Source organism: Apodemus sylvaticus, chromosome 3 (assembly GCF_947179515.1).
Source record: "Apodemus sylvaticus chromosome 3, mApoSyl1.1, whole genome shotgun sequence".
NCBI classification, from domain to species: Eukaryota; Metazoa; Chordata; class Mammalia; order Rodentia; family Muridae; genus Apodemus; species Apodemus sylvaticus.
The window spans coordinates 28,441,398-28,459,446 of record NC_067474.1 but is presented as its reverse complement, the minus strand read 5'-3'; the positions used below and the strand labels follow the sequence as shown (position 1 = coordinate 28,459,446).

The 18,049-nt window shown below is 38.8% G+C and overlaps 1 protein-coding gene across 2 annotated transcripts; it reads left to right on the top strand.

Moving 5' to 3' along the window:
• The first annotated feature begins 296 nt into the window (after positions 1 to 296).
• Positions 297 to 17,278, top strand: Otud6b (OTU deubiquitinase 6B). 2 transcript variants are annotated; one of them, XM_052176109.1, is made up of 7 exons: positions 297 to 576; positions 1,183 to 1,334; positions 4,271 to 4,351; positions 9,571 to 9,883; positions 11,705 to 11,766; positions 14,113 to 14,219; positions 14,904 to 17,278. In XM_052176109.1, the coding sequence occupies exons 1-7, from the start codon at positions 402 to 404 to the stop codon at positions 14,986 to 14,988; spliced, it is 975 nt and encodes a 324-aa protein (XP_052032069.1). In that variant the 5' UTR covers positions 297 to 401; the 3' UTR covers positions 14,989 to 17,278. The 2 variants fall into 2 exon arrangements, with proteins under 2 accessions (XP_052032069.1, XP_052032070.1); XM_052176110.1 differs by lacking the exon at positions 297 to 576 and adding an exon at positions 595 to 687.
• The last annotated feature ends 771 nt before the right edge of the window (positions 17,279 to 18,049 follow it).

The window sequence follows — 18,049 nt, the reverse complement described above, 5'->3', positions numbered from 1 at the left end:
AAAACAATTCCCTACTGTATGACTGACATAACATAAAGATCCTCATTGAAAACATACCACGCCTTTATTAAAATTAAAAAAAAAAAAGAAATCTTCTCACTATGTCTTGGCAAAGGGCACATCAACAGAGTGCTTCTAAACACAAATTGAAAGCTGTGCTAAAGAACGGTCGTGATGTCATCTCCGTGCGCCCGGTCAGAGCCAATCGCCTGGCGCGTAGCTTTGTACCGAAGAAGCCGCGGGTGCCTTCTCCGTCGCACAGTCCCAGCTTCCGGCGCGCCGCCCGGAGCGGTCGGAGCGCGCAGGCGCCCTAGCCCATGTCGGTCGGCTTCTCCGGGTTTCAGTGGTTAGACCTGGATCCGGAGCCGCCTTGAGGCGGGGCTGGGCCTTCCCGGCGGCCAATGGCGCCCCGGGTGAGGGTTGAGGGGTGGGAGGCGCTGGCCCGCCTGAGGTGCCCAGCTCCTCCAGCGCGTGTGCCCCGCTACCTGGTCGTCATGGAGGAGGTCTTGGCTGAAGAGCTTGATGATGAGGAGCAGCTGGTGAGAAGGCATCGGAAGGAGAAGAAGGAGCTGCAAGGTGACGGGAAAGGGACCGGGAATGTAAAAGTCGTCCACACCCAGGGCTGGCAGCGTGGCGTGTACCCTCGGGAACCTGGATCCGTCTAGGCTTCCCCTCAGATAACTTTTGGTGTGTCTTCTCCACCCTTCCCCATTCCATCGACCCCCATATTTGCAGTCCTCGGCGGTGTCCCCGTGTGCGGCCTGCCGTGGACCCCAGGCCGGTCCGTTGCACGTGCTACTGCTTGATGTGCCTGGAGGCGAAAGCCTTGGACCTCCTCTGCCTCCCTTCCCATTCCTGCCCCCGATCCCGACGCCTGGCCTTAGTGGTGTGTTCTGAATTGCTTCACCTTGGCTTGACGGTCACAGAAAAGGATATTTAAAAGGTGGAAGTTTTAATATATGGTTTTGTAACCTTGGTCTTGCCCTGTCAAACTATACAAATTCTGGGCTGTGTTTACGTTGGGTCGCAAGCCTCATCCGGGCCCTTCTCGATAGCTGATTGTTGTGTCATGATTAATTGCTTCTATAATTACTTTACATTCTATAATTATACCCCTTCCCACCCTCTTTTCACTCTTTCTTCTGGGGGGCTCTGACACGGCGGTTTTTGATGACTTTTTAGCTAAAATTCAGGGAATGAAGAACGCTGTTCCCAAAAACGACAAAAAGAGGAGGAAGCAGCTCACAGAAGATGTTGCTAAACTGGAGAGAGAAATGGAACAGAAACACAGGGAAGAACTGGAGCAGTTGAAGTTGACTTTTAAGGACAATAAGGTATGGGGAGCAAAGCTTGTCTCCGAGCCCGAGGAAACAACTGTCTGAGTGGGTTGAACTGCTTATTGAAAACATTCTCAAAATCCTGAAACCAAGTCACACAGTCACACATCACATTTCCTTATCGTTAGTTTTTGAGACTAGAGTGTCTTGTAGCCCAGGCTGTCTGTGACCCTTGTGGATTTGGAGCAGAGGATTAACCTTGAACTTCAAGGTCAGATCCTCCTGTTTAGATTTCACAAGTGCTGGGATTACAGGCATGCACCACCACACCTTGCTGTACATTTCTTCAGTATTTTTGTGACCAGGTTTATGGCCAGATTTTTATATTTTTTTAATGGGAGAACAGCAAAAAGTGCCTACTTAACCTAATAAACCTGGAAAGAAGGAAAGAATAAAACGTGCTAGATAAGGGTTCTCTGGAATGAAAGTTAGCAGACTAGACTGCTTGTCAAGAATTACTGATGAATAAGATTGTAACCTCTGCAAAGTTATTTAATCAACCCTCGAATAAATTTGAAATTATAATGTGAAATTATAGTTAAGTAGAGAAGTGCTATAGGAACCAGTTGTGGTGAAGGAAGTAGTGATGCTTTTTGTGTACATGGGAGGATGCTTGCGTGTATCTGTTCAGTGTATCATTCTGCCTAACGTGTACCAGCTACTCTGTTTGAGGCACGTACGTGTCAGTAACCCTGTAAGTAATAGCTATGAAGTAATGCAGATAATCACATGATTCCAGTAGGAAACCAGAGATTACGAATTTTGTCCCGAAGTCATAATAGTTATTGAGGTGACAAAAGCTAGACTTCAAAACCAGACACGTCTTTATATCCTGATATAATATAGTGATTTGTTGCCTGGTTTTTGGATATAAAGGGTCATATATTCTACAATCTCAGTTAACTGTTGATAGGGATTTCTTAGTTTTGTCCAAGACCTTGTCTTCTGTGAGTTTGGATTCATTTTTGTTCTGTTGACAAGGGGGAACAGTTTCTGTGTATCTATTTACATAGAATACTAAATATAGTGGCGAAGTCTTTGATTTCTTTTCCTAGTCATCATGTTCCTGACCTTTCTTAGTATTAAAATGCTTTTATCTCCAGCCTGGCATGGTGATATACATGCCTATAGTGCCAGCACTCAGGAGGCACTCAGGGAGGTTGTGAGTCTAAGGCCAAACTGGGCTTCATAGCAAGACCCCTATCTCAAAACCCAACAGTAGCTACAGAAAAGGAAGTGACAAGAAAACTTTTATTGGGGCTGCCAGTATGGTTAACCAGGTAAGGTGCTTGCTGTTCAACTTGAGTTCTGTCCCTGGAAGAAAGAGAAAATTGACTCACACAAGTTGTCTTCTGACCTCTATTGCAGCACGTATGCACATGCACACATTCTTTTTCTCTCTTACATACACACACACACACACAAACCCCAAACAAGGCTGTTGTGCTGTTGTGTTTAGACATGTTAGTATTGTGCTAATTTTCTATTTCTAATTGTCTCCCTGTATTTTCTAGTAGCAGGGTGTTAGTTTTTTTTTTTTGTTTTTTTGTTTTTTTTTTTTTTTGTAAGTACACTGTTGCTGTCTTCAGACACCCCAGAAGAGGGCATCAGATCTCATTACTGATCATCATGATCATGATAACCATCATATTGATGGTTCTGAGCCATCATGTGGTTGCTGGGATTTGAACTCACGACCTTTGGAAGAACAGTCTGCACTCTTCAAGATTTCTTTCATGGATTTCCAAATAGAAAAGTTTGGTTCATAGTCTTTTGTCACCTACTAAAATGCAAATTCTCCAGTTTGCCTTGAACTGTTCTCTTTATCATTAATTAAACTTGTTTGGTGGTTGGCCTCTCCCCCAAAATCTTCTGTTTTTTTTTTTTTTTTTTTTTTGTTAATATGGATGATAGTTTTATCAGAATCCAAAATAAAAAAAAAAAAAAAAAGGGAAAGAAAGGACAAGAAAAGAATGAAGTCTACCAGAAATTTTAATAGTTTATCACCTGGGAAGTCTTTGGAGACTTCTGTATCTGTTTCAGATGCTTTGGGTTGTTTTATATATTTATCATACTAAAAATTAGCTTGACTTTCAGTTATACTAATGGTAACAAAATAACAGTAATAATAAACAGCTATTTATTCATGTAGAAAGGTAACTTCTTTAACAATGTTAACATTTGGACTTAAGGGTCTTTGTAGCTATTGATGTTACCAGTTTGTAGCTAGGCGAAGATAGAAATCAGTTATTCTAACCTGAAGAATTAGTACTCATTAAGTTTTAGCTAGTTAACATGGGGAAGTGACTTGTCAGCTTTAGGATATGAATATAGTAATGACACATCGGCAGCAGAGGATGATCTTATTGGACACCAAATGGGGGAGAAGCCCTTGGTCCTGGGAAGACTTGATACCGTAGTGTACAGGAATACCAGGACAGGGAAGCAGAGGTGGGTTGATGGGGAAGGGGAGATGGCTTACGGGATTTTCGGGGGAGGAGGGATCCAGGAACGGGAACAATATTTGAAGTGTAAATAAAGAATATACCTAATAAAAATAAATAAATGAATTTAATTATAAAACAAAAAGAAGATAGTAATGAGCACAAACGATTTTATATGTTAGCATTCTTGGACAGGAAGGCTGTCCTTGAATGAAAGTAAGGTATTTGGGGTAATAGAAGAGGTTCAGGAAGGACAGAAGGTGTGCAGGGTGCTTGGATCTTACAGATTCATGGAAGTAGAGAAAGGTGACAAAGCATGCTGTCTAATCCTGTGTCTAATGTGGCTGCTGCAATGCAAAGTAAGGGACTGGATATATTTTTAATTTTCAGTAACAATTTAGTAGCCTAACACTTTCAATAAATTAAAACATTTTTTATTGATTTTTGTATTTCTTTCTTTTTTTTTTTTTAATGTTTTTGTTCTTTCAGATAGATTCTGTTGCTGATAACATTTCAAACTTGGTACTTGAGAATCAACCACCTCGGATTTCAAAAGCACAAAAGAGACGGGTATGAAAGTCATATCACCATGTATATAAGCTAGTGCTATTGTGTGCTTAATATTTTTTTAGGTATTATATAAGAAATGATTTGAAAAAAGCTGGAGTTCCTTGTCAGAGAACTTGAACTGACAAGTCCTTACCATATGTCAGATAATAGTCTAAACTACTTACATTGAAATCTCATGTAGTCCCGACAATAATCTTGTGAGGTAGGATTATATTTCCTGACCTTCTATAGAAATTAATAGGTATTAGAAATAAAAAGTAAGATATCTAGTTTGCAATTCTTGTAGAAATCAGGGAGACTAAAGGCTGTCTTCTGTGACAAATATTTTATTATAGACTTAATTTAGAAATTTTAAAGAGTGGGGTCATATGACTGATGCAAAACCCTGTTTAAGCATTAGTGCTCAGGGTGAAGCGAAGACTTGAACTTAGAAATACAAGGACTCACATAGAGATCCAGAGTCCTCAGAAAATTACATTGGTATTTACATAACATTTAACGACATTAAAAATGCAGAGAAGGGAACTTCATCATGTCAAGTGTTAAGGATGTGTTATTATAATTTGAAGGAAAGATAAATGTTTTCACAAGATATTGTATGCTCGAGAAATAATGTAATAAAAACGAATGTGGAATGAGATAGAGTATTAGGCTTATTGGAAATAATGTGTTAATGATCTTAGCATAATGAAAATGGCAGGAGGCGGGTAAGTCTTTCCACTTTAGAAAAAGAAGTTTAAAATTCAGTATTTTGGTTCTGAATACTATTTTACTAATTGTTCACACTGGTTAAGCTCTAAGTGTATATTTCAGGGTGTGTTTAGTACACAGTATAGTTGAGCATGGAAGGTCAGTGTCTGGCAGGATGCTCCCCCCCACCCCCTTTTTAAATTGTGCTTTTGAAGGTCAGACAGGACTGTAAGCTGCTCCCCAACCCTAGTTATGGTTTGAACTCATGTACTCTCATGACTTGCCATTCAATTTCAGTAATAGGTAAGGGAAAATAATATCTATGAGGACTATTATGGGCATTAAAAAATAAGCTGTGCAGAACCATAAATATAAGGCCTGGAGAACTGAAGTGTCAACAAATAATCATATTTACCATGTTACTCCTATCATTTTCCTTTTACAAAGGCCTAAGACAGTCTCCTTTTGTATGACAGTTAAGTTGCAAATAATCAAATATTTACCATATTTATATGAATTTTACTCTTGTGTATTTCAAAGAATTATTTAGAGTGCATGCTGTCTTGAAGGGCTATGTAGTTTAACTCCTTATTTATAATAGCCATTCTTATGGTCCCGAGACTGTCATCCTGCTTCTGTACATCAGCAGGTGTGTGTGTGCCAGTAAGGTAACAAATTTAAAAATTTATTGATACTTATTAATTGCAGCATCTCATGGTAGCCTATTTAATTCTAAAAACCAAGCTACTGTGTACCTAGACCTATCTTTTAAAAAGAAGTTTTATAATTTCTGTCCTATCTGAATGTAATTTAATACATTTTCCAACTAAAGTCTGATGACTATAGTATAATTTATAGTTGACTGCTTATCACTTGGCAGAGAAAATGATTCCCAGATTACTTTGTTAATCTAGTGGGCTTTTGGAGTGGAGAACACTTAAGTGTTCATAATGCTTACCAGAATGGAACCTGGATCCAAAATAGGCAAATTAGACATTAAATTATTTAGAACTGTTCTTTTTGCCAAAGCACTAAGGCTTAAAAAGCCAGTTAGCCACTGGTGGTTGTTATTGGTAGTGAGACAAGTCTGGAGGAAAAGCCTGACATATTTATGGTGATTTATCATAAAACTCTTATGGGGTCTTATTTTTAAACTGGAGAAACATGGGCACATTAACCTCAGGAATTTGTGCCTAAGAAGATGGCTCAGTGGATAACATTGCTGCATAGCCTGAGACCTTGAGTTCAATCCTGGAATTCACACAGTGGAAGGAGAGAACCAACTGCTGCAAGCCCCCCTCCCCCAAAACAAAAACAACAAACAAGAAAACCCAAACAAACCCAAACAAACCCTCAGTAAGTATTGAGGGGAAGAAAAGAACATGGAAACTCTATTTGTAGTTTGGAAAAACAAAACAAAACTAAGTTAGAAATAAAATAATTGATTTCCAAAACAAGGAATTTGAGAAGTAGAATGGGATGTAGTTTTCTTATTTTATAAATGAGAAAGATGAGACTTGGTTATCTCAACGAGAAGGAGAATTTAACACAACCCTGGACTAGTGCTCAAATCAGCGTGACTAGTTTTGCTCCAGCAGTATGTTTACAAGTTCCATGCTCCTGCCTTTCACCTACTCTTGTAGACCTGACGCCATTCTGTCTCTAGTACTGTTCCTGTAGAAAGTACCTAATGTAGGAAACACCCACAGAGATAAGGATCCAAAGGATTTTACATTCGATTTATTGGAAGCAAGCTCAGTTGCTTTTTAATTCTGAAGCAGATCATTATGTAAAATAAGATAATGTAGAAGTTAGTATTGGAAGATAGTTTTGAAGACAGAATGAAGTTCCGTTCTGAGAGTGAAAGCATGTATGACGTTAACCCCCGCTGCCATGTGCCCCAACCTTTATTCTGATTCAGGTGCCTGCATAAAGGAGCTCTGTGCTGTCCCCTGCCCCGCTCCGCTCTAACCAGCTGTATGGCCTTTGGAAATCTTTCTGCATGCTGTTTCCTCAGAAGAGGAAAATGAGGGGGTTTTGGATTAGATATCTAAGGTGCTTATTCTATCTCCCTCCCCAATCTCTGCCCTGCTGAAACTGTTTTTAAGTATTTTATAAAGTTATAGTGCCATCTTGTGTTTTAAGATTTTATACCTAGATTCACAGTTGTAGATGAAGTAAATCATGCTACTCTTCTTATGGTTAAAGCTGGTTAAACATAAGTTTTCTTGGATTCAGCTAATTAAACCCACAAAAGAACATTTGAAAATTCTCTCATGTAGCACATTATGGAGTCATTCAGTTTATTAAATTGTGCCTTTTATTCTTACCATTTATTTCTGCCCCAAGGAGTTGAAATTAGATCACAGAAGTCCTTACCTTCTCTTTTTTTTTTTTTTTTTTTTTGATTTTGGTTTTTTTCGAGATAGGGTTTCTCTGTATTGCCCTGGCTGTCCTGGAACTTACTCTGTAGACCAGGCTGGCTTCGAACTCAGAAATCCACCTGCCTCTGCCTCCCAGAGTGCTGGGATTACAGGCGTGCGCCACCACCACCCTGCTAGAAGTCCTTACTGTTTGTTAAAATTGCTTTACCGTTTTCTACTCTTCTGTAGAAACTAAACCAAGGTACTGAACCAAGATTGTCCGGTGCTGGAAATATGATTTAGTGGTTAGGAGCACTGGGTACTCTTCCAGAAGACCTGGTTTGCTTCCCAGTTCAAATGCTAGTTCCAGTCATCTGTGACTTTAGTTTTGGGGATCTGACTGACACACCATACACACCCTTTCTGGATTGTGGGAACTCAGTGCATCTGGTACACAGACATATAAGGGGATAAATACTGATACTATACAAGAAAATAAAGTACAGTTTTAAAAAATTGCAAAATTTAGTGAGGGATTTCTTTCCTCTTTGGTGGAAAGATAATTTCCCTCCCAAGTGCATAAACATGTGTGGTTGTGATTAGAAAGTTGTAAATGCACAGAAACAACCCTCCAAATAGACTGTCCTGCCTTCCAGAAGGAAGGAGCTACAAATGCTATGCTGAGCCCGCTCCTTTGCAGTGCTATATAGGATGAACATTATTTATTAATGACAGGCCTGTCTTTAGCCAGCCACTTCATCACTTGAAACTTTTCTCTTGTGTGCTAGTTCTGTGAATTGTTTTTAGCTATGAAACATGAATGTTCTCTGGTTTATGATTCTTAGTACTTCACATTTAGAAATGTTTTCCTTTGTCTCCAAATTTCCCATAGTACTCATTAATATATCTCTTGTTGATTTCACTGAATCCTCACCATGGGGAAATCTCAAGCATTTGTATTTTATTATTTAAAGTAAGAAAGCATATTCTACCATATTAAAAATACCATTGTGTTACAAAGGATATGTCCCATTTTCTGTAATTGTATTATGTTTATTACAATTAAACGAAAGAAAATCTGGGAGGATATTTACTTTGAGCTCTAGAGAGAATAGGGGATCATGTGACTTAGAGGAATTTTAGTGTAACTGTAATATTTGAATTGCTTGCCAGCAAGTTTTTTAAAAAATCTATTTATTAGCTATTTATAGGTGATGTATCCACCTTTAAAAAATAGATTAAAAATAGTATCTGTTATACCTTTCTGGTTGTATTAACATAGTAAATCCACTGTAGTGGAGTGATACAACCTTCGAGTAGTTTGGGATGAAATATTCATGTACTTAAATGTTTATGTACTTAAAGGCTGAGTAGAGCTGAATCGTTTTAATTTTTTTGAGGTAGGATCTTATCCTTTAGCTCTGGCTGTCCAGAAACTCACTTTGTAGACCAGGCTCATACATATTATGCTCACAAAGATCCACCTGTCTCTGCTTCCCAAGTCCTGGGTTTAAAGGCATTGTACCAGTATAACATAGTAAATCCACTGGGCCACCGAATTGTAAGACACAACTTTGAAATCAGCCAGTCAAGTTGTTCACATGTTTTTAACTAGTCCTTATGAGGACAGGTATGGTTGCAAATGCCATTAATTCCAACACTTGGAAATCCTAGGTGTAGGAGGTTGGAGAGTATAGGCTAGCCCCAGCTACCATAGCAAGGTACTCCTCAAATAAGCAAACAGATTAGCAGACTTTCTAAGAAGATATCCTGTGCCCCTTCCTGGCTGCTCCTTTCTTTCTTCTGTGAAATAAGTTCTTACATTGCAGGCCAGGCTGGACTCGAACACTGTTGCCCAGGCTGTCCTTAGGCATGCAACCCTTCTGTATCAGCTTCCCAGGTGCATCTAGAGACCTAGGTCGCTGCTCCTGCTTGTACGAAATGCTTCTTTATGTGTTAGTACAGAGCGAGGGCTGGGAACATAGCATCAGATGAATGAGATCCTTGTCCTCCAGGGATTGGAGTTAGAGAGGTCTACAAATGGTGAGATGATCAAAATGGCAGCGCTTGTGGGAGAAGGACATGGCAAGAATGTCAGACTAATGTCTCCATTGTTACCGAATGTGAACTAATCCTAATATCATTAACTTTCCTATATTGTCCTAGGAAAAGAAGGCTGCATTGGAAAAGGAACGAGAAGAAAGGATAGCTGAGGCTGAAATTGAGAACTTATCTGGAGCCAGACATTTAGAAAGTGAAAAACTTGCTCAAATATTGGCAGCCAGAGAATTGGAAATTAAACATATCCCGTCTGATGGTCATTGTATGTATGGAGCGCTTGAGGATCAGCTGAGAGAACAGGACTGCGCTCTGACTGTGGCTACCCTGAGGAGGCAGACTGCCGAGTACATGCAAAGCCATTCCGACGACTTCCTGCCCTTCCTAACAAACCCCAGCACCGGGGACGTGTACACTCCAGGTACTTGAGCTTTCTCCACCACGCTTTGTTAGTGTTTCTGGTTTTCAAATAAAGTGTTTCCTGGGTGTAGCAAGGAAGACCTTTCTTAATGAAGACAAAAGATTGTTAACATTTAGGCAGGTTTATTTTCTATATTTTGAATAGATGTAGGTATATTTTTCTTTATCTTGTAAGTACTTAACTAATTTTTTTGTTAAAATGTATTAATTGCTATATGTAAGTAACATGGAAAATAAGAGAGGTTAGTCATCAAAATACGTAGGGCTAGTCATTAATGAAAGATGTGTGTTAATTTATGTTTAACAAAGTTAGAGGGAGGTGACGTTTTGATTAGTCTTTGTAAGTATGCAATTGTATGGCATTAAGACCATGAGCAGAATATGATTATGAAAACTAACTTAATTGTACTCAGGGAAGTATAATGTTTCTTTCAATAAAGTATAGCTAGGAGGGTTACTAGTTACATAAAATTTGATTTTATAAATCCCATAAATGATATTTTCTGTTTGTTAAAATAAATTAATGATTAAGGTACAGTTGTTAGGATGTTCTATGTTATTGAGAGAAATGAAGTGGAGGGAAGGTCACAGGTAAGGCAGTGGCCACTGGGAGAAGGTCACATGGCCAGGTGGCTAGGAGAAGGGATGGTGTCGGCCGAGTCCTTTAATGGTGTCTGCCCTCCATGGAGAAGGTAGAACGTAGCATGGGATGAACACAGTGGACACTGGCTGGAGCTGGTCATTTGCGGTGAGTGAACCTTAGGTACCTGGATAGATCTCAAGTGTGACTTCATGTATCAGAATTCTTACATTTGTCTACCCCCCTCTTCTAGTAGTACAATATTTAATTCATGTTGCATCAAGGAAACAAAGGATTTAGTTCATTCATTAAGCCAACTTTCATTGAAGGCCATGGTGTGGAAAGTATTTTAGGGCTGTCTTGAACAATGAAGACTTAATAGTGAAAGAGATTAACACACTAAGTATATTGTCTTTTAGTTTTAGCTTTTCTTCCCTTCCTTGGACAGGAAGGATGTTTTATTTTATTTTTATTTTATATGTGTTGTTATGGATGTCTTGCCTGCATCTATGTTTATGTACCATGTCTTAGTCCTTGGGGACCAGAATAGGGTTTCAAAAGAAGTGAGATTTTTTTGTGGGTCCTGGGAATTTAGGTCCTTTCCAGATTCTCTGAAAGCAGCAATGCCCCCGAGCCATTGCACCTTCACGTGTTTAGCCCTTGTTAAAGTGTGACGTTTAACAGTTTATGTGTGCAGTAATGTGCCTATTATAAAGTCGGAGATTAAGCCTTGTCAGGGCCCATTCAGTAAAATCTCTTCCTTGGCTAAAACTGACATTGATTCAGATCTTGTAAAGGTGTGTAAAACGACGCAGAGAGACTGTCTGCTGCTGCCCTGGGAGATGATGCCTATTTGTACTTGATTCCTTAGAGGCTCCTTCATTCAGTAAGCCTAAATATAGAGGGGCTACATATTTTACCTTGTGTGTCATTTTGCATGCAGTTTTGGTTTTAGAGCACTTGTCAGGATAGAGTGAATATTTGACACTTAGCTGTTGCTTTAGGTGATGATGAGAGAGAGCAGTTAATTACATACCTTTCTGGGTCTCAGGTGGAGGGCCAGAAGCAGAAATGCTTTGCTCTTCCATAGAAACATGGTGGAAAGGTTGGTGAGTGTATTTAGTGTACTTCTAAAGGGAGGTGGTACAGAAAGGAGATGTTATTGATCAGGGATGGTGGGAGCTACAAAAGAGATTGTGTGACATGATTTCAAACACAGTTATTCTGATCTGTTTCCCACAGAAGAGTTTGGGAAGTACTGTGACGACATTGTTAACACAGCGGCATGGGGAGGCCAGCTTGAGGTAAGCCGAGTCACAGTGATTGTGGACATCAAATTATTTCTGAATCACCACTTGTGGTTTTTACTACATCTAGTTTTTACTTCCATGTTTTTCAGCTAAGCCCAGTTCTCTTTGATGATGTCTTTTTTTCTTTCTATATTTGCCATTTTTCTCCCGACAATTAGAGAGTTATACATTCTGTGTCTGTGATTAAACTATATCCCCTTGAGTAAGTGAAGTGTGATTTCATCTTAAATAGCCCAGAGTTGGATTTATGACTTAACAGAAGCTGGCGTTGCGTCTGTGTGTTGTCATTTGAGATGCCAATCTGTTTGATTTTTCTGTATTTAAAAAAAAATAAAGACAATAAAATGAGGACTTACTTGGTATCCAAGCTGGTGAGATGCTGTCTTGGATACTGGCCTGAGCTATACAGGGAGATCCTGTCTTAAGAAAAAAAAAGTTGCTGGGCGGTGGTGGTGCACGCCTGTAATCCCAGCACTCTGGGAGGCAGAGGCAGGTGAATTTCTGAGTTCAAGGCCAGTCTGGTCTACAGATGAGTTCCAGGACAGCCAGGGCTACACAGAGAAACTCTGTCTTCCAAAACCAAATCCAAAAAACCAAAAAAAAAAAAAAGAAAAGAAAAAAAAAGTTGTTGATTTTATTCCCTGAAGGTGAATTTTAATCTAATAGTTCAATGTTGCAGAAATAACTTCTCCTTTATATCGGAAATAAAAATGAACCAGGGTTGGACCTATTATGTACCTATAATCCCGTCACTAGGGAGACTGAGGCCAGAGGAGTAGTTAACACCGTGCTAGGCTATGTAAAGTAAAAATTGTATTTCATATAAACCTTTTTAAAAATTTTTTCATTATCTTTTTAAAAAATGATTTATTTATTTATTTATGTGATTACACTGTAGCTATCCTCAGACACACCAGAAGAGGGCATCTGATCCCATTACAGATGGTTGTGAGCCACCATGTGGTTGGTGGGAGTTGAACTCAGGACCTCTGGAAGAGCAGTCAGTGCTCTTAACCACTGAGCCATCTCTCCAGCCCTTTATATAAAACTTACTGTCGCACATTTATTACAATTATCAGTTGAATTCCTCCTTGATAGTGGATTACGTGAAGGCAATAAAAAAATGCATTGATATTTTTGCATAAGAAAACAATAGAAACTTAACATTATTTCTTTGAGCATTTTTAAAATTTACTGTTAACCATGTTTAATTACATGAAAACATCTATTTAATGTTTAGGCCTGGTGGTGACACGCAGTCTGAGGTGTTAGAGGGTGAAAGGGCAAACCCTAGGCTCTGCTCATGGCTCATGCTCCGACTTCCTCTGACTACGGGTGGGTGATCCTCCAGCTTCGTGTCCTGTGGTTCAAATGGTTCAGTGAGCCCCTTGCAGTGTATGAGTTTGTGAACTAAGGGGCCGGACGAGTGCCTCCAGCAGTGTTGGTATCCTGGGAGGGTTAGTTGTCTCCAGTGGTCTGTGCTTCTGAAGACCCTTACACTCCTGTGTGAGAGCGAGATGTGAATGTTCCTGGCACGTTTTAGTACAGTGCTGGAGTTGGACCTCTCCACCAGAGGGAACCATTCCCATTGTTTTCTCTCCTGACTCAGACATACAGCACATGTTCCGCTGGTAATGGCCTGGATAACAAGGCTTGAAGTACCCTTTTTGTGAAGGCTCACAGAGCAACGAGATGGCTTTGGATACTTAATTCTGTTAAATTGAGATCATTTGTGACACTTTTAAAAAACATCTTTGGAAGGATATTTGCTCATTCATTGCTCGTGAATTTCTTTAAAGTACAAGTTGTTTTCATGCTTAGATAAATGTATATTTTTGATCAGATGCAAAGAACCTAAGTTCTTATTGCATGTTATAAAATGAAAGTAATATAACTTGTTAACTGGATGGAGATTGTAGCACAGGGCAGAACGGTTCACATTCTTACACTTACCTTGTTCTTGCTGAAAGTTATGGAGCCATGGTTCTGGATAGTGACTGCACGGCGGCATCTGAGAAGCTCTTAAAGCGAACCTCATGATCTGCCAGACCTCATTCCCCGCCCTTCGGCTGTTCTTCACCCACTTCACCAAGCCTGACATTGGTATATTTTACAACACTATTGTATGTTCAAGACAATTCCTGCATTTGATGTGGTTATTTAATTTGTTCTTTCAGCAGTTCACCAAAAACTAAGTGAATTACCTGAGCTCTTGGTGCTCATATGAACAGAGCAAATCTCTGATCTAACTGGTGGCCATGTTCTGTGTATGTAATTAGTTTGTGATTTGAATAAGATTTCCATTTTGCTTTTCTTACTAACTTATTTTTCCCCCTGTAGCTAAGGGCTCTTTCTCACATCTTACAAACACCAATCGAGATACTACAGGCAGATGCTCCTCCTATTATAGTTGGTGAAGAGTATCCGAGGGATCCATTAGTGCTAGTGTAAGTACCTAGGGCATTTTACTGTTATTTTCATAATTAAAACAAAAAGGTATGTGGAAAGATTTTAGGTTGTATTTACTTACTAGTCAAAATGCTGTAATTAGCTGAATTAATTCTGTTTATGTTAAAGGGAATCGTAGAACTAGAAAGCATCTGAATGTGTGTTTTACATAATTGCTTGGATTATTGGGCCTCTTTTTTTGTATGAGTTAAGAATAGTGTTCTTCAAAAGGGTGTGAAATATTAGGACTAGCTTTGTGTGTTGTGTGACATTAACAGCACTAAGTTTTAACTACCACCCTTCATGCTGTGAATGTCTTTGCATGATTGAGAATTGGCCCTGCATATTCAGCTTGGAGGAATAATTTCTCTAGTTTTTCTCTTGTGTGTGTGTGTGTGTTTATTAGCTATTACCATTTATGGTCTGAACGTTAGTGAACTTTGAGCTCACTGAGCCCTCAGCATCTCAGCCTTTGCTGCCCTTCTAGTGACTGGACTGCTTGCTCGCTTCCAAGACTTGTCATTTAATGTTGGCCTCTTAATGAATATGCTTATTAACAGTTCATTAATGATATCTCTGCGGGCTGGGACGTTCAGAGTGCATTATTTTATATGTCTGTATACTATATACATTTATATATAGTAAATAACTCACCAAAATGCAATTTCATTCTTTTATTTCAGATACATGAGGCATGCTTATGGCTTAGGAGAACATTATAATTCGGTTACACGGTTGGTGAACTCAGCTACTGAAAATTGCAGCTAATTTACAAAATGTTACACTGTTATATAGAGTGTGCCAATCTACCAAGTACTAGATTGTTATAAATGCTACTGAAAAACACAGCTACCTTAAATGAGTTTTATGAATAAGCTTACTAACAGGCTTTTAGAAATACGGTGGATTACCTTTAGCCAGTGCTCTCTTAATGGCAGTTGTAGAATTTAAAGTCTGTTGTGGAGAATATCACTCATAGACAAAGCTGTTACTCTTTGCAATAATTAATTTTAGTTGTCCTGCACATTCTGGTTTGGAATAAATTTTGTTTTAAATTTTGGCCCCACAACTTTATGTTCTAAAAGTAAAGATTTCAATTTAATTTTTCTTAAAAGTATGGAGACTTGGTCTCTGTCATCATAGGAACATATTGTAGTGACAGCAGGTGTGTCATTGCTTAGAAAGTGCTCACAGTCCCGGTGACTGGTATCCTAGGTCAGCAGTGTGCAGCTTTTTATGCAGCCTATCTCTGCTGCTAAGAAGAAACTGCTTCAGTAGTTAAGAAGATTTGAATACTGAATGCTTATATGAGAATCAGTATAAAGAAATGAGACAAAATCAATGGTAAATAGGTGTCATTTGTCAATTTTGAATCTTTTGTAACAAATTGGAGATTTCCCTTTTCTGTATGTGTAGCTTTAAAAGTTTGTAATTCCTGCATTGCTGGCCTCTCAGCCAGAGGCTGGAGTTAGAGTTGAACCTTGTTTCTCTTCACAACTGAGAATTTTTACACTTTGCCCAACAGTTCTCAGCTGCTATGCTTTCTCTAGTACTTTCCTGCTGAGAGGCATCCGGCAGCCTCTCACTGCTCACGCTGCAAGGTGATGCTGTGATAATGCAGAAAGGGCCATGAGCACATTCCCTTTAAGTCTTCCCCCTTCCAGCTGTGCTCACTTTCTAGGATTCAATGAAAGCCCTGGCTACAAATTATTTTGTTACATAATGTATCACTTTTTTTACTCACATGTTTATTATATTTTATGTGTAAGAAAAGTTGATGGCAGGGGTGGCGCATTGCCTTTAATCCCAGCACTTGGGAGGCAGAGGCAGGCGGATTTCTGAGTTCAAGGCCAGCCTGGTCTACAGAGCGAGTTCCAGAACAGCCAGGGCTACATGTTTTTTAGAGAGAGAAACCCTCTCTATATATATAAAAAAAAAAGAAAAAAAGAAAAAAGAAAAAAATTGGGAAAGAAAAGTTGAAGGTCCCTGTTCAGAAGCAGAGAGCTGTGTGGTAAAATCAGTACAGAAGAATTTTATATGGAATGAATGAGTCATGTTACTGAGATTTTAAATCACTTAGAACAGCATTCTTTGTTAGAGAGTTGTGCCCCACACAAGTGTGCTGCTGTTCTTGTGTAACAGTCCACGGGATGGAGACACAGCTCTAGAGCACTCGCCTACTGTGCAGGAGGCTCAAGGTTCAATTTTTAGCACCAACAAAACACAATTTATGAAAATGAAACTTCTTATTGTGATCTGTTTTTTTCCAAGTTAGAAATATAACTAAGTTGAGCATCATGTTTATAACACTTGGGCTTTGATCTATGTACACGTCTCTGAGTAAATAATGGGCTTTGATGGTAAAAGCAGGTAGTGGTGGGTGTGGTAAGGCGGCAGAGCGGTCGGTGGAGCAAGGGCTGTTTGAGGTCGTTCTGGCTGACTGAAGCGCACTCCTGCCTGCCTCACGGGGAGGGCATTCTGAAACCTGTCTGTAACTTTTGATCCTTTTTTATTCTGAAATTTATAAAAGCATCAAGTTGTAAAATAAATGCTTCGAACTCATTTTGAAGTAATGTTATCTTCATCAGCCTTAAGGAGTAATAAAACATTATGAAATAGTTATTGAAAATTCCGTTTGTAACAAAGATACTCTAAAATAACTCATTAATGTTTCATTGTTTTGACAAGAATTCAAATGTACTGAATTATGTATTTCTAATTTTTGTTTATATGTTTTATTTTAAAAGGGCCAGTATATTTATGAATAAAATGTATGGCCCACTTCTACCATTTTAGCGATAAATGGAAAAATCTTCTAAAAACGGTAGATGTTAATTTAAAAACAATGTATGCAAATTAAGTTTGCTGCTGCTGGTCTGATTGAAAACATTTATGTCAGAATTCTAGAATGTGTCTTCAGCCAAGAATTTTATCTACTTACATATATTTATAACCTGTAAAAAGTAAAACAAAGAATGTGTAACTGTTGTGAGCAAAATAGCTTTGCTCGTAATATGTGATGTTTACCAAAAGAATAAATGATAAAGAGTTGAATCAACATGTGTCTGTTCAAATTTTTTAGCAGTTTCAGGATTTAGCAGTAGAGCGTGAACTGTCAAGCTTTATTTAGCTATCTTTTTTTTTTCTTCATATATTGAGGATGTTACAATCACAGATTCTTGCACTTAAGGGCCTCTGAATAAAAACATGAGCATATCATTTTGCCCAAAGTAAAGAGAGATGATAAAGAAGCAGCCATTACGCTACTGCTTTTAGAAGAAATAATGTGGAAGCTTGGACGACATTGATCAATGGATATTTATTTTGGATCAGAAGGGTCTAAAAACATTGTGTAAGATTTATGAGGTTCTTTGGTTTGGTTGGTTGGTTTTTTTGTTGCTTAGTTTTTGTTTTTGTTTTTTTGTTTTTTTTAAAGAAGGACATCATTAAAAGATACCTTCGTGCCAACTGGTATCTGCAAATTGGTACCTGCCCACAATTATTAGTATCTTGGTGCAATTGTCATGAACCAGTGAAAACACAAATCAGTTGATTGTTGAGAATGTAATTACTAGCTTATAACTTTGACATTAGTTGAGCAAATATTATTTCCTCTTATTTATTTTATCTTATTTAAACTCTCCATCTTTAAACTCTGGTAGCATAAGTTCTTTCCCTTGAATCCACTCTTGTTTTCTGTGACTGAATACCCACACTTGACTCTTCTTACTGACCACCCACGCTATACTCTAATCAGTGAACTCACCCTGACTCTCCTCTCAACACCTACTCCTGTTCTCTCCCCATGAACACCTCCCCTTTCACCTCA

Coding starts and splice junctions, on each gene's coding strand:
- Otud6b (XM_052176109.1), top strand. CDS start 402: ATGGCGCCCCGGGTGAGGGTTGAGGGGTGGGAGGCGCTGGCCCGCCTG. Junction 577..1,182: donor GGAGAAGAAGGAGCTGCAAG/GTGACGGGAAAG, acceptor ATGACTTTTTAG/CTAAAATTCAGGGAATGAAG. Junction 14,220..14,903: donor AGGGATCCATTAGTGCTAGT/GTAAGTACCTAG, acceptor CTTTTATTTCAG/ATACATGAGGCATGCTTATG.